This window comes from Psittacula echo (assembly GCF_963264785.1).
Source record: "Psittacula echo genome assembly, chromosome: 9".
Classification (NCBI taxonomy): Eukaryota; Metazoa; Chordata; class Aves; order Psittaciformes; family Psittacidae; genus Psittacula; species Psittacula echo.
This window is the reverse complement of record NC_137745.1, coordinates 18,465,803-18,479,408: the sequence shown is the minus strand read 5'-3', so window position 1 is coordinate 18,479,408 and position 13,606 is coordinate 18,465,803. Positions and strand designations below refer to the sequence as shown.

General features: G+C 40.1%; 1 protein-coding gene across 1 annotated transcript; it reads left to right on the top strand.

Annotated features, from left to right (window-relative positions):
- Positions 1-1,179: 1,179 nt before the first annotated feature.
- RFT1 (RFT1 glycolipid translocator homolog) lies at positions 1,180-13,251 on the top strand (the record flags this gene model as incomplete). The annotated part of the gene is made up of 13 exons (XM_080625685.1): positions 1,180-1,242; positions 1,352-1,437; positions 1,923-2,039; positions 3,293-3,482; positions 4,080-4,181; positions 4,631-4,765; positions 5,652-5,730; positions 6,018-6,068; positions 7,540-7,670; positions 8,877-9,021; positions 10,063-10,168; positions 11,504-11,753; positions 12,634-13,251. 13 exons carry the CDS (start codon positions 1,180-1,182, stop codon positions 12,796-12,798), a joined length of 1,620 nt encoding a protein of 539 aa, XP_080481811.1. The 3' UTR covers positions 12,799-13,251.
- Positions 13,252-13,606: the final 355 nt, after the last annotated feature.

Here is a 13,606-nt window from a genome sequence, read left to right as displayed (position 1 = left end):
GGTCTGAATTGGGCTAAACTGGCCTTAACTGAGCTAAACTAGGCTGGTCTGGTCTAAACTGGTCTGAACTGGGCTAAATGGTGGTGGGCTTGGCTAGGCTGAACTGGGTTTTCTTTTTCTTGCTTTCCGGGCAGGTCATTGTTAAAATCAGATGTTTCTGAGCAATCATTCCAAAGGTGGGAATCCTGTTGGGCTGAATGGCTGTGTTTTGGCATGGGGGGAGGGGGGTTGTAAGCAGAAGGCTGCCCAGATGGCAGGAGAATATTCTTTGAAACTCAGACTTACCAGAACAGAATTCCCTTGTTCAGCAATTCCAAAATTAAAGAGCCCTCAATCATCCAAAGCCTGAATTCCATTAAATACAAAGTCCTCTCCCAGGAATGCTGCTGTCATGGTTCTGGGACTTGCTAAGAGGAGCACCCGGCTCTGCAGGGTGCTGGTACACAGTAGCCAGGGCATGGGCTTCTCTTGCCAGTGGAGACAGTGACACTGAGCGGCCGCGGGGAACACAAGTGTCTCTGGCAGGAGGGATGGGAAGGGGGACACGGTCCCCGCTGCATCCCGGAACAGCAGCCCCGGCCGGCCCCGACTCCCCGCCTCCCGCTGCCGGGCTGCCCCAGACCTCCTCGGTGCCCCGGTTCCCCGTTTTTCCCCCGTGCCGAGCCGAGCCGTAAACAGTCTGTCCCTGCCCATGGCAGGGAGGGTCGAAGCTGAATGGTCTTAAGGTCCTTTCCCATCCTAACTATTCTGTGATTCTAAGACTGGTGGGTTTGTCCTCAGTTTAGAAAGGAATTAGTGGAACTTGCATGGACATTCTTTTTTAAAAATCTCTGGAAAATAGCGTTTGTCAGGAAATGCCATTAATACGGTGTCACTTCTCATTAGCCAGTGTGCAGATCTTGGCTGGTTTCAGTGGAGTACCTGCGTGCGGAGCAGAAAGCTGGCGCGCACCGCTGGGTTTAGCATCTGAGCAGCCCGGCGTGCCCGGTTCTTTGGAAGCTGACCGTTTTTGTCGGAAGCGTTACTGCAGCGGGCACGTTCCCGCAGTTACACCGAGAGCAGCCGGATGAGCACAAATTTCCCGCCCGGTGCCCGTTTTCTGCCCGGACTCGGGGCGGTCCCAGCCGCGCTGACGCGTTCGCGGCGCGACGGCATCGCCATTTGGTGCGGGCGGGGTCGATGGGCTCGCAGGAGGTGCTCGGGCAGGCCACCCGGCTGGCCTCCTCCAGCGCGCTGCTGCAGGTGCGGGCGCGACCGGGGGCACCTTCCTCCTTCTCCTGGTCGGTACGCGGCGGCGGCCGCCTCAACCCCGCGCTGCCCGCAGGTGTTCCCCGTGCGGCTTTCTCCACAGGTGCTGTTCCGGGCGGTCACGTTCGCGCTGAACGCGTTCACTCTGCGCTACCTCTCCAGGGAGCTGATCGGCGTGGTCAACGTGAGGTGAGGGGGGTGCTGCAGAGCACCCGGGCGGGAGAGGCCTGTGTCCGCCATGGCCAGCGCACCGTGCGGCTTCCCAGGCAGCGGGGGGGGGCTCTCGGCCTCCGTTTGTGCAGGACCGCGTGGGCAAGGTCACTGATAATGATTTGCACAGCGCTGTTTAATTTACTGTTGGGTGGTTTACAGTGTTTGATCGTTGACTGTCTCCCGGCTTCTTTTTTCACCTCAAACTGAGGTATTGCTGTCCTGTTTTCCATGTTAGAACATTAACTTGCTGAGGAAAAGCTACGTAACTACTTTCCCTCCTTATTTTTTTACGGTACGCTGATAATTTACCTCATGTCACCATGTTCTCTTGCGTACTCGTTAGATTTGGCTGTCAGGCAGCCCTGTGTAAACACTGAGTGATGTTACTGCATGAAGGATGTCCGAAGCAGTATCTAAAGGAATCGTTTTCTCTCCTTGCTTTTCTTCCTCCTCTCCACTAGGCTCACTTTGCTGTATTCAACGGTTGTCTTCCTGGCAAGGGAGGCGTTTCGCAGAGCTTGTCTGAGTGGAAGTACAAAGAGAAACTGGACCAAAACAATTAATCTGTTGTGGCTGACGTAAGACACCTTTAAAAGTTTGCTTCTTTGCAATTCAGTTCTTGTCTGAAAGCTCACAAAATTGAGAGCAAGTATTTATTTACTGAGGTAATTATTTCAGCATCGAGCATGGAGTAGCCTCAGTCATGTTTCAGGACTGATGTAGGAAGCTGGTTAAGTCTGTTGGTTTAGCATTTACGTACTTAATCTCTTTTTGGAGCACATGGGAAGGTGCATCACCCAAGCTGTTATCAGGAGCTGTTCTGTCATCCTGTAGATATTGTTGAGCACTGATACAGTTTAATGTCAGGGCAACATCAGTGTCGCTTTTAGGGGTGGTTTAATACTGATATTTTCAATGTGTTGGATCTGTTCTCTCAGTTGTATTGTAATCAGTTTCCTGATGTTTGACAGCCTTTCAAGTGGGTATTACGTAGTGGAGTTAACAATGCCTGTGTGCATCTTTTTGTTTTTAAACTTTTCCTTGTAGAGAAGCATAACTTAAAATGGAGATTAACTTTCTTGAAGGATCTGAAATACGTCTTAGGAACTTGATATCAAATACTTAAGGGATCTGATAATGGGAGGGTCAAATAGATCCTGCCTCAATGATGTAAAATGTCCTGCACTCTGCCAGAAGCTTTGTCAACAAAACTTCCCGAAGCAGTGTCAACAGAAGGTGATACATGCGTGCACTCCTGTGCTTATCTTGGCTTTTCAGCTACACTCACTAGTGGAAGTGGCTCTGAGCTACAGTCAGTCATGGTGGACTTGCATTCCTGAGGTGCAGGCATGCATTTTCTTACCATGCTACTGTCCCTTTCTGGAGAGCCAGTGATTTCTGGAAGAGTGTGACAAGCAGTTGGAATGGTGACATCTTTATCTGTTACAGCAAGATCCAAGAAAACTTGTCTGCCAAACCCTGGTAACCACAGACCATCAAAAATGCAGTGTTTTGCAGGCTGATAAGGGATCAGAATTGTTTGGTCCTAGGGAATGAGAAATGCAGATAGGTGACTTTATGTTAGGTTCCTGAGTAGAAAATAGGCAAGTCAGAAAAGTATTTTCTGTGTCTTGCAAACAGTGCCATAAAGATGTTCATGACACACACAGGAAAAAAGGCGTTCTTGATATAGTAACAATAGAAATTATTCCTCTGGGCCTTTAAAAAAAATGATGGCTATATGTGACAATTTAATCTAATTTTCTTTTTTTTTTTTTTTTTTCTGCTAAAGTAACATTTCTATTGATTTGTTTTCATGTTAACTTTTTAGAGTCCCTCTTGGTGTTTTTTGGTCTGTTTGCTTGGGCTTAGTCTGGCTGCACTTGCTCGAAGTACCTGATCCTTCTGTGGTTCCTCATTATCAGGCTGGTGTAGTAGCATTTGGTCTTTCCGCAATTATTGAACTTCTGGGAGAGCCATTCTGGGTTTTAGCACAAGCTCATTTGTTTGTGAGACTTAAGGTTAGTAAAGTACATGGGGTATACGTGTGTGTGTGCAATTATCTTTCTCTATTGAAAAGAAGGGATTGCTGAGCTAGATCTTTGTGTATTCGAGCATATGAAAAAAAATAAACCCTGTGCATACTGTTTAGTACTGTATAACATAGTTGTGACAGGTATAAATTTGTAGCTGTTAAAGCAAGAAAGTTGATTTATTTAGAAACTATCACCTTAGTGATCATCAAATACTTAATTATGAGTTTTAATCAAAGGGAGAGGCACGCATCTTCCATGATTTCACATTCAATTGATTGTTGATATGAAATTGTGAAATACAACAATTGAGTATATGTTTGTCTCAAGCAAAATTTTCTACCTTATGTCGCATACAAAGAACTGGGAAAGTGCAATGGAGGAATTGTGAAATGCAAGAAAATTTACACAGAAATTGCAATCTCAGATGGTCGACTCAGCAGAAACTGTGACAAAGTGATGCTGACTTTGAAAGTCTTCCTACATAATCCTGCATAATTTCTGTGTGTGAAACTAATGTAATTTAAGTTTGTGTGTGTGGTTAAGTTGGCAGAAAATAACCCTTCTCTCTTTTCTTTCCTAAAGGTAATTGCTGAAAGCCTTTCAGTAGTATCAAAATGCATTTTGACGGTTATTTTAGTAGTCCTGTATCCTCAGTGGGGCCTCTACATTTTTTCCTTGGCTCAGGTAAGTTTCCTGTGTTTTCTTTTTCAGTGTTGGGTTAATGGTTGGACTCAATGATCTTCAAGGTCCTTTCTAACCTAAAAAATGCTATGATTCTATGAGGTAAGAGATGTAGACAGTAGCTACTCTATCAACTTGATTTTTGACTGAGTAATTGCATTGCATTGGACTTTAAATAATCATTCTAAAAATGCTGAATAGAACATGAAAGTTATTAAAGGACTACGATAACCTATAAATTATGAAAAAAAAGAAATCAAGATCAGCAGCATTCTTGAGAAGAGTTAAATTTAAGTCTGTATGTAATTTTATGTTGGCAGGAATAAGGACTACTTAATACATTTTTCTTCTCACTGAATTCAGAACTCTTAGTATGTAATTCTAGCCTGTAATTCTACATTTGTAAGTTAATTTTATATTACTCTTTCTTCTCTCCTTCCCTGTCTTTCCAGCTTTTATATACCAGTGTGTTGGTACTGTGCTACGTTATTTATTTTGTGATGTTTTTGGGATCTCCTGAGGCAACAAAGAAGTCATTTCCAGTTGCTAGAATGAAAGCTTTATTGCCCAATTTGGTGGAAGGTGAGGTAGGTTGCACAGTTTGAAGTCTTTCTTGGGAGAGCTTTGAGAATTAGTTGGAGATAGTGGAGTTGAGTGATTTGGGGGATATCTCTGCACTGTAGAAGGTAAGACTGATTGAGAAAAAAAAAAACCAAACTAAAACATAATTCTGTTTATAGTTTGTATTAGTAAAATCCTTGTCAGAAAAAGCTAGAAAACTTCACCTTTTTGTGCTTATGGGCTGGTGGCTGACTTCTCTTTTAGTAGCTTTGCACGAAGTGGAGATAAAAACCAATCAGTGTGTGGGGGAATGACGAGGTATCACACTGGATCAGAGGCAGGGTGGAAACCAGAATCAGTTTACCATGGGGTTTGGTACATTGACTTTTCCACAAAAAACCCATGGTGTTACACAGCATCCTACAGATACTGAAATATCTCTGAAAAGAAAATGAGGCAAAGGAATGAAAAGGTGCAGGGAGGAAGACGACATTTGAAAAAGATTTACAGATTGGAAAGAGAAGGGTGCTTCTTGGTTGCAGGACTTGTAGGGACAGTTTGAAGAGCAGTAAACAATTGATATCGACAGTGAAGGTGAAAGTTATATTGGCATGCATGTGGGGTTGGGTTTTTTCCTGTCTCTTAACTTTGATTAGTATTTTCTGTAGAAAGCATGTTTGGGTAGTTTATTTGCAGCAACAGTGATTTCCAGCACGGGAGAAAGTGTTTGCGAATCAGAGTGATGTTGGCGCTTGAATTTAGCAATATCTTAGATTGTTAGTAACTGACATTGTGGGTTTTCCTCATCAGTACAGAGTTAGCCTACAGTGTTGTACCGGCTTTCTGTTTTCTGTTTCACTCTAGTTTCAATCATGTTTCAGTAGTTTTTCATTTCAGTACTTCTTTTTGCAGACCTTTGTTAACTGGAAGGAAGCACGGTTGACTTGGAGTTTCTTCAAACAGTCCTTCTTGAAACAGATTTTGACAGAGGGTGAGGCTGGATCTATAGCTGTGATGGAGAAGGGCTAGTGAATAGTATTTACTGAAGTGATACAAAGTTTGAGAAAGCTGGGGGAGGGGGAGCAGTGGGAGTGGGCATGTAACTTTCAGAGGTTGTTGCCCAATGTTACCAACCTGAATGAAGTTTTTGAGGGTTTTCTGAACTAGGTGCTGTCCTGTTGGACTTTGTCTCTTGAATACTTAATATTGGAAGTGCCAGAACAAGAACAAGTCCCTAAATGTTTCCCAATACTTAAGTTCCTTGTTTTGAATTTACAGGTGAACGATATGTGATGACTTTTTTGAATGTGTTAAATTTTGGAGATCAGGGTAAGTGTGATGATATTGTGGAATAGTGACATAGCTTTCTTAGTCCCTGCTCTTCAGGTGGTTCTGAAAATGAGTCAAAGTATTTGAAGATAACTTGAAAATCTGGGACAATTTCAAAGCCTTTGTGCCTTTGAGATACATGTCAGAGAATGATTGATACAGACATAGAAAAGAATTTAAGATCCTGGATTTAAATTTTATTTTTATTTTGGATGAGAACTTTTCAATTGGATGTGTGATACCGTGTATCTTGTTTCTTAAAAAAGAACCCAAAAGAAAACCAACAAACCCCCAAAGAAAAAACAACTTCAAAACTCCCCAAAAACACCACCAACAAAAACAAATAATCCACACCCCCGCCCTCCAACTTCATTAATATCTGATTGTGTTATAGTTGTCTGTCTTTGGTTTTCGTAAATCTGTTTTCCTGCTGTTTTCTGTCTTCCATTTGAATCTGTGTTAACTGTTATAGCAAAAATGCATTGCCTCTCAAAACTAAATGATGTTTTGTAAAGGAAATCGGCGTGGCTACAGAGTAACATATGGCAGTAGCCATTCAGATGGCAGATTTGGCAGCAGCTCAGGTCTTTGCAACTCTGGGAAGAAAAATAGGCTGTAGTTGCTGGCCCACAGTTAGAAGGTGCTTGGCTAGTTAGAATTACTTTCAGTTGCTGGCTGTAGTATGTTCCCTCATAAATACTGAGTAGATGTGCTTGCCACCAGTAACTGTGGCTGCTTCTTATCCTCCTCACCTGCAAAACAACTGAGCTGCCTCTTAGCTGGAGGGTCTTTAAAAGCACAATGCGTGCAAAATGCCTGTACTCTCAGAATGTTGAGGAACATTGGTCCAAGGCCTGTCAGAAATCAGCCAGAACCATATCCTATTATTTTGCTGTGAATATGTGAAGCACTTACCCATATGCCTGACTTTGTATGCTCTGGACTGTGTGTGTGTATGCACACGCATAGATGCCTTAGCAGGTTTGTAGCGATGTTTTGCTCAGGATGGAAGTGCTGGTAAAATGTCATGCAGGGTTGCTCTTCCACTGGAGTGAAAGTAAAATGAAGGAAGAAACTCACCCTAAAACTAGATATCTTTCTCTTTGCCTGTATCAGTAAATCCTTACATTTCTGTTCTCATTCAGTAAAATTCATCAGGATCTTTTAACTTCCTCTAGAGTAAGAATTTTAAATGTGGCTTGGTGCTGTTACTAGATTCACATTTCTGTGGTTGATGCTTTTGTCCCAGCTTTGCCATCTTTGAGCAAACCTTGTAATTTTGAGCTGTGGTTGCTGTGACAGAATTTTTAAGGAACACTGCTTTAATGTTGCACAGAATTTCACTTGTTTTCTCTTTGTTCTGTGGAAATGGTAAATTAGAATTCATGTTGCTGTTAAAGACTTGGAATTAAAATGTGTCTGAAAATATCATAGGTTGCTCCTAGTTGGTTTTTTGTTTGTTTTTTTAAAGGTGTATATGATGTCGTGAATAATCTCGGTTCACTGGTGGCCAGGTTTATCTTTTTGCCTATTGAGGAGAGTTTTTATGTCTTTTTTGCCAAAGTGCTAGAAAGAGGGAAGAACATAAAGGATCAGAAGAAGGTATGTTTAATTTCGGATTAGTTACATGTTAAGTGCTCGATTTTTGTTACAGGTAAGTTGCATCACAGAAATGTGACTGACAGAACTATGTTTAAATTTGAGCATAAAGGCTGTTAAAAAGTTGAAGCTGAGAACAAAACTGTTGAGTGAGACTGGACAAAAAAGCCAAGAAAATAGGTCAAATGGTAATGAAATGGAAATCAAGATATGCAGTGGCATAGTACTGCCTTGTACTATCGATGTTAACATCAGCTGTCTCAAAGGGTGTAATGTAAACCCTGCCATACCCTGCATTTCCAGATATACTTAGGCAGTTATTTTAAACCATGAAAGCAGGATATTTCTATTAAATAAATGCTGTCTGAAAATATTTACTTGAAAACATAAGTAGATGTTCAGTATTAAACAGTAATGCTTCCAGAGAGTGCAGTTTTGGGAAGAAAATAATGTCTTGAGCTTTTGAATTGTATGTGGGGTATCAGTGGTTAAATGAACAAGAGCTTTGTTCCACAGAATATTTTTTGTGTATGCTTTAGGTGTGAAATTCTTCATTAGTCTTGAAGGTCAGCCTGGGCTTTTGTCTGATGCTATGACAAGTTTTTGCAAGAATCCTGTTTCTTGCACATCAGCATGCAGCTAAAACAAATTCCATGCTACAGGGCATTGGTGGGCTAAGAAAAGTGTATATATATGTATAGTGCACCAGATGTGTATAACTGGCAAAATTATTATGAGTTTTTCTTCTATGTGGTGAAATTACAAGAACTACAGGGATGCTTTTTGTAATGATGTAGTTAGTAGAGCTGACAAGTTACTTGTTCCGGTGTGGCAAATCCTGTAGTCTGGTGTGGCAATAAAAATCTGACCCTCTGCTGACTCAGACCTTGGGCAGGTGCTGTGCTGCTCTTTGCCATTTACTAACTGTTAAGCATCTGCAAGTGCTGTTTGTTTCCTTGAACACGCATGTTAAAGGCTAATATTTGTGTGAATATGTAACCTGTAAAACCTAGAATGGAATAATAAATACAGTTAAGGCTACATGTGTGGATAATTCAGTAACAAAGGGTAAGTTTCACACCTTTATATACAATGCAGACTGTTCAGGTTTGTTTTGTTTTTTCTCTTTCCTGTGAAGTAGATCTTCTGTGTGAAAGTAACTGATGATGTTCGTTCTGATCCGTGTAATGGATGACAATTTTTTTTCAGGATGATGTTGCTATGGCTGCAGATGTATTAGAATCACTGTTAAAACTTGTGCTTCTGACTGGCCTTACCATCACAGTTTTTGGCTATGCCTATTCTCAGCTGGCTCTGGATATTTATGGAGGTTCAATGCTCAGTTCTGGAACCGGTAAGGATTTATAGAGCTGGCAAAAGAGCACTGCACTTTAAAAACTGCAGCTATTATGGTTTCTTGAGTCAATAAGATTTTTTTGTCTGTAAAACTGCTATTGAAATCAGTGACTTGGCTTGTCTGAATTCAGAACTCATGCCTTTGTAGCAGTACCTTTAATATGTAGTCACATTAAACTAAAATATACTGAGGAGCTCCAAGTAAGTATGATCAGGTTTGGGGCTCTACCTTCCTGCAGTTTCACATTGTTGGAAAAGAACATTTCAAAGGATTATTTGACTGCTCCATGATGTAAAATTGCTAGCTCCCAGCTGTTTAAACCAACAATGACAGGCCCCCCAGAAACCCATGCAACAAATTGGAACCAGAGTATTCACAGTTTGGGCAGTTGTTCTTTAAAACTGAAGCAGAAGAAGACTTAGTAATATGAACTACATTGCTGCCATCAAGAAGGAATATTCATGGATGCACACTGACCTGTTAAAAAGCATGGGATTTGTTTTCCCAGTGTTATAATTTCTAAAGTACAAGAAAAAGTTGAAGGTCTGAACGGGTGATTTTTAAATCATGCATAAATTATTTCTGACCCCTAAAAATATGAAGAACTTCTTCCATCTAACACAGTTTTGACTGTATTGAACAGCTTTTCTGTTTTTCATACTGTTACGTTCAAAGTACACTTTGTATTGCTTTTATTAGCTCAGAATGACTGTGGGATGAATTTCCACAAATTTCGGTACAATGCAGGATTTGGGTTATGATAAATACTATTTTTTAATTTGGAAATCCCTCTTAATAAAATCCTTTTTTGGATGGAAATCTTTTCTGTTACGTTATTAACTGCTATTCTTGGGTGTTTGGTGTCTTGTTTGGTTTTTTTGTCTTCTTGTCAAAATACCCAGATAGGAAACTTGTTGAAATGAATTCACATTTCCATTATCAGTGAAAACATTACAACTTTTAGTATCAATGAGTGTAAAAACAATGTGGTTTTGTAAAAGAAGTAGTATCTACTTATTATTCTAATGTGTTTCTTAGGTCCAGATCTCCTCCGATGTTACTCGTTATATGTCCTGTTTCTTGCTGTCAATGGAGTAACGGAATGTTTTACGTTTGCTTTGATGTGTAAAGAAGAGGTGGACAGGTAGGAAATAGTGTCCCCAGAATGTTCTTGTAATTAATCTGCTTGGAGTTCAGTATGTAAACAGCAGTTCTAGGGGGGTTATGTGCTTGGAAGTGCTTTGTTTCCAAAGAGCAAATTTCTTTCTGCAGTCACTTTAAGAAGTGACTGTGTTTAAGCTTTAAGCTATGTTCCTTGTCTCCAGAGGCAGGTGCAACAGATAGGCAACCAAACATGCTCTACTTGAGGTTTTTACATGCTTGTACTTGTTGATAAACATCAATCTTAAAAATTTATTTGTACTGAATTTGCAGAGAGATTGGTGCATCTGCAGCCAGCATAAAAATACCCTGCTCCACTGAAAACCAACTCCTGTTTAGCTGTCTGCATAGACTTAGATGTAGAAGCTTTAGCAAATGTGTAAATGCTTGGGTAAAAAGGTCAGAAATTAAGGAATGGAGATTTTTAAATTAGCTTTTGGTACATCACTAACTGGGAAAGCAATTTAAAAGTCTCATTTTCTGTAGATAACATGCCTGAAGTTGCAGTTTTTAAGACAGACCATCAGTTAAAACTCATCAAAATTTTGCAACTGTTAGAAGTTCTCATGTTCAGGTCCTGTATATCAGGTAGTCTTCTGAATTATCTCAGTTGAGGGTCTGAATTCAGTGGTTTATCTGCTTTCAGTAGGAGGTTGAACTAGACAGTCTTCTTAGAACCATTCAAGCCCAGATTATTTCCTTATTCTCTTCATCCTGGTTATTGACTTTGGAGCCTGGTGGCCTTCCTAGTGCTTTCCATAAAGCTTTTATTGTTTATGGAGTGGCTGTCCCTTACAAGGCTTTTCAAATTACTTTCAATGAGGTCTGCTTCCCACAGTCTAAGTAGTATCTTTTTAGACTTAGCAGTGCTGCTTTCATGACCTTTTTGAAGTGTGAACTTGTTTCAGAGCCACTGTGTGGAGCAGAAACTAAATAAAGTGTTGTCTTGTTGAACATGAATTTTCTTCAATGCATACCTAAAATAAAATAGCCAAAGTGCACAAGTTTTTACGTGACTAATCATTGTTACTAAATTTTACTTTATGAAGCGAGTACACAGCTGATTAGTAAACCAGAATTTCCTTCACATAATACAATTCTTTATTTAATGTGTTTGATGTATTTTCCATTCCTTCAGTGAATGTTTTAATTAACATCTTGGTTCTCAAATTTATCTTTTTTCATTAGAAAATGGGACGAGAATTTCAGTTCCTTGTTTTAGAAAATAAATTGTGGTATTTCTTCAAAGATAAAGTTTATAAATCAATACCATAACTGTATGCATTGATAAACTGATTCTTCCCCCCCCCACCCCCAGGTACAATTTTGTTATGCTGGCCTTGTCTTTCACGTTTCTGTGCGTCTCTTATTTCTTGACTCACTGGCATGGCAGTGTGGGCTTTATTCTTGCCAACTGCTTGAACATGGGTATCCGAATAGCTCACAGCATCCACTATATCTATGATTACTTCAAAGAAAGCACTTACAGACCTCTGATGGGCTTGCTTCCGTCCCCATTTTTGGTGCTCATTTATATCATAAGTGGAGTGATCACTGCTTTCTCAGAGGTAAGCATCTTTCTTGAATTTTGCTTTCACTGTGAAAATTAATGTCGAATGACTTTTGTGACCCCAGGCAGAGAAATACCATTAGCAAAGAAATACCATGAGCTTATGAGGATAGACTGGAAGATTATGTTACAGGCAAGGCAAGATACAATATTAAGACATTTTATCTTTGATATGAAGTTCTCTCTGCCACCTGTAGAAGATATATCTGACAAGTACAATAAAATGTAACACATTTCTGCTGTCTGTAGATAAATTCATGTCCTTAGTTCTTAATAATTGAAGTTTTGCAGTAGCACAAACTGTTATTAAACATTCTGTAATAACAAAGCGGTAGAAGAAAAGCAACCAAAACAAGAACAGGAACAATATATTGCAAAGAGCACATTTATCACATTTAGTCAAAGATGGTAATTGGACAGACTAATTATTAGGGAGATGGTAGCATTGCAGTGTACAAAAAATGTGACCATTCTGCCTTAGAAAGGAGAGCTTTGTATTTTGGAATGGGAGATTTCCAGTTTTCCTAGAAAATAGCACGATGCATTGCTGCAAAGTAACAGACTTGTGTGACAGCACTAGCGGAGTTTTCCTAATATCTAAATTAACATATTTCTGCAGGCCAGGTAATAGTCAATGTCCACATTTACCAGGTAGCTTCTGAATGCTCATTTTTTGCTGACAGAAAGTTCTTAAGAAAGCAAATATTGTGGCTGCTAAAAGTGATTTATTGGAAGATCAGTGCATGCAGCAAAACCGTGCTCAGCGTCATGGTTGATGTTAGTCAAGAGAAGTGTTGGATGTTATTTTTTTATTGAGACAGTGAATCTACCTTGTGCTGACTAGTTTTTCCTGCAATTGCTTGTTTCCTTTGTTGTAGGTGTTCTTCTGCTGCGATAAGGGTTGGATGGCAAGGTTGATTCATATCAGCATGGGTGCTCTGTGCTTTGCCACAACCGTCGTTACTATGTTCTGCACAGAGACCAAGCTGACCCACTTTGTCAGAAGCCAGTTCCTCTCCCGGTATATGAAGAAAGGAACATGAAATGCTCATGTGCAGAACAGTTCTTGTATGTGCTTGCAGTAAAGGACTGTATTTTTTCCGTAAGATCAGTATGTGTCCTGGGTTCTGCAGAGAGATTGAGTTGTTGGTGTTCTGAAGTGTGAAGCAGTGTGCAGGAAGTTCTGATGTTTACAACTAAATGAACAGAATATACAGCATGTGTCCATGCGAGCTGTGGAAGATCAGTTCATTGAGCAGATTTATTTATGAGGGTGTTAATTAACTTGTCAGAAATAGCTGAAAGAGAAAAGGGATTTTGAGCAATGTTTGACAGAAGGTGTTAAGTATACAATCATACGCTGAAGTTCCAGGAGGCTGATCATGAATCTTCTTACTTTCACTCCATTGTTTTTTGGTTTGTCTGAGATTTGAAATGCCAGCACAATTTGCCTCAATAAAAATTCTGTCTTGTCTGTGGAATTGGATGTTAAATATATTTACTAGCAATTTATTTCAAGGATTTATGCATATTGAAACTTCTGTTATTGGATAAAAAATGCTCTTTTTGTTGCAGCTGGTTTTCCTCATGTCTTGTTCCTTTGTTCAAACTTAACCTTTGTATTGATTTTTGTTTTTCTTCATTGTTAAAAATCTGGACATTCTGAAGTTGCAAAATCAGATGTTAGGATGCTGAGTTAGATTTACTACTGATGTATTTTCTTGCTGGTCTAACATCTGAATTTGGCAGTTTCAGACTGTACATGTGGCATGTTTATAATGATCAGCATTCCCTTTGCAGTGTTTGGATGGACCAAAAAATGTCAAGCTATGAAAAAGTGTGTGCTCAGAC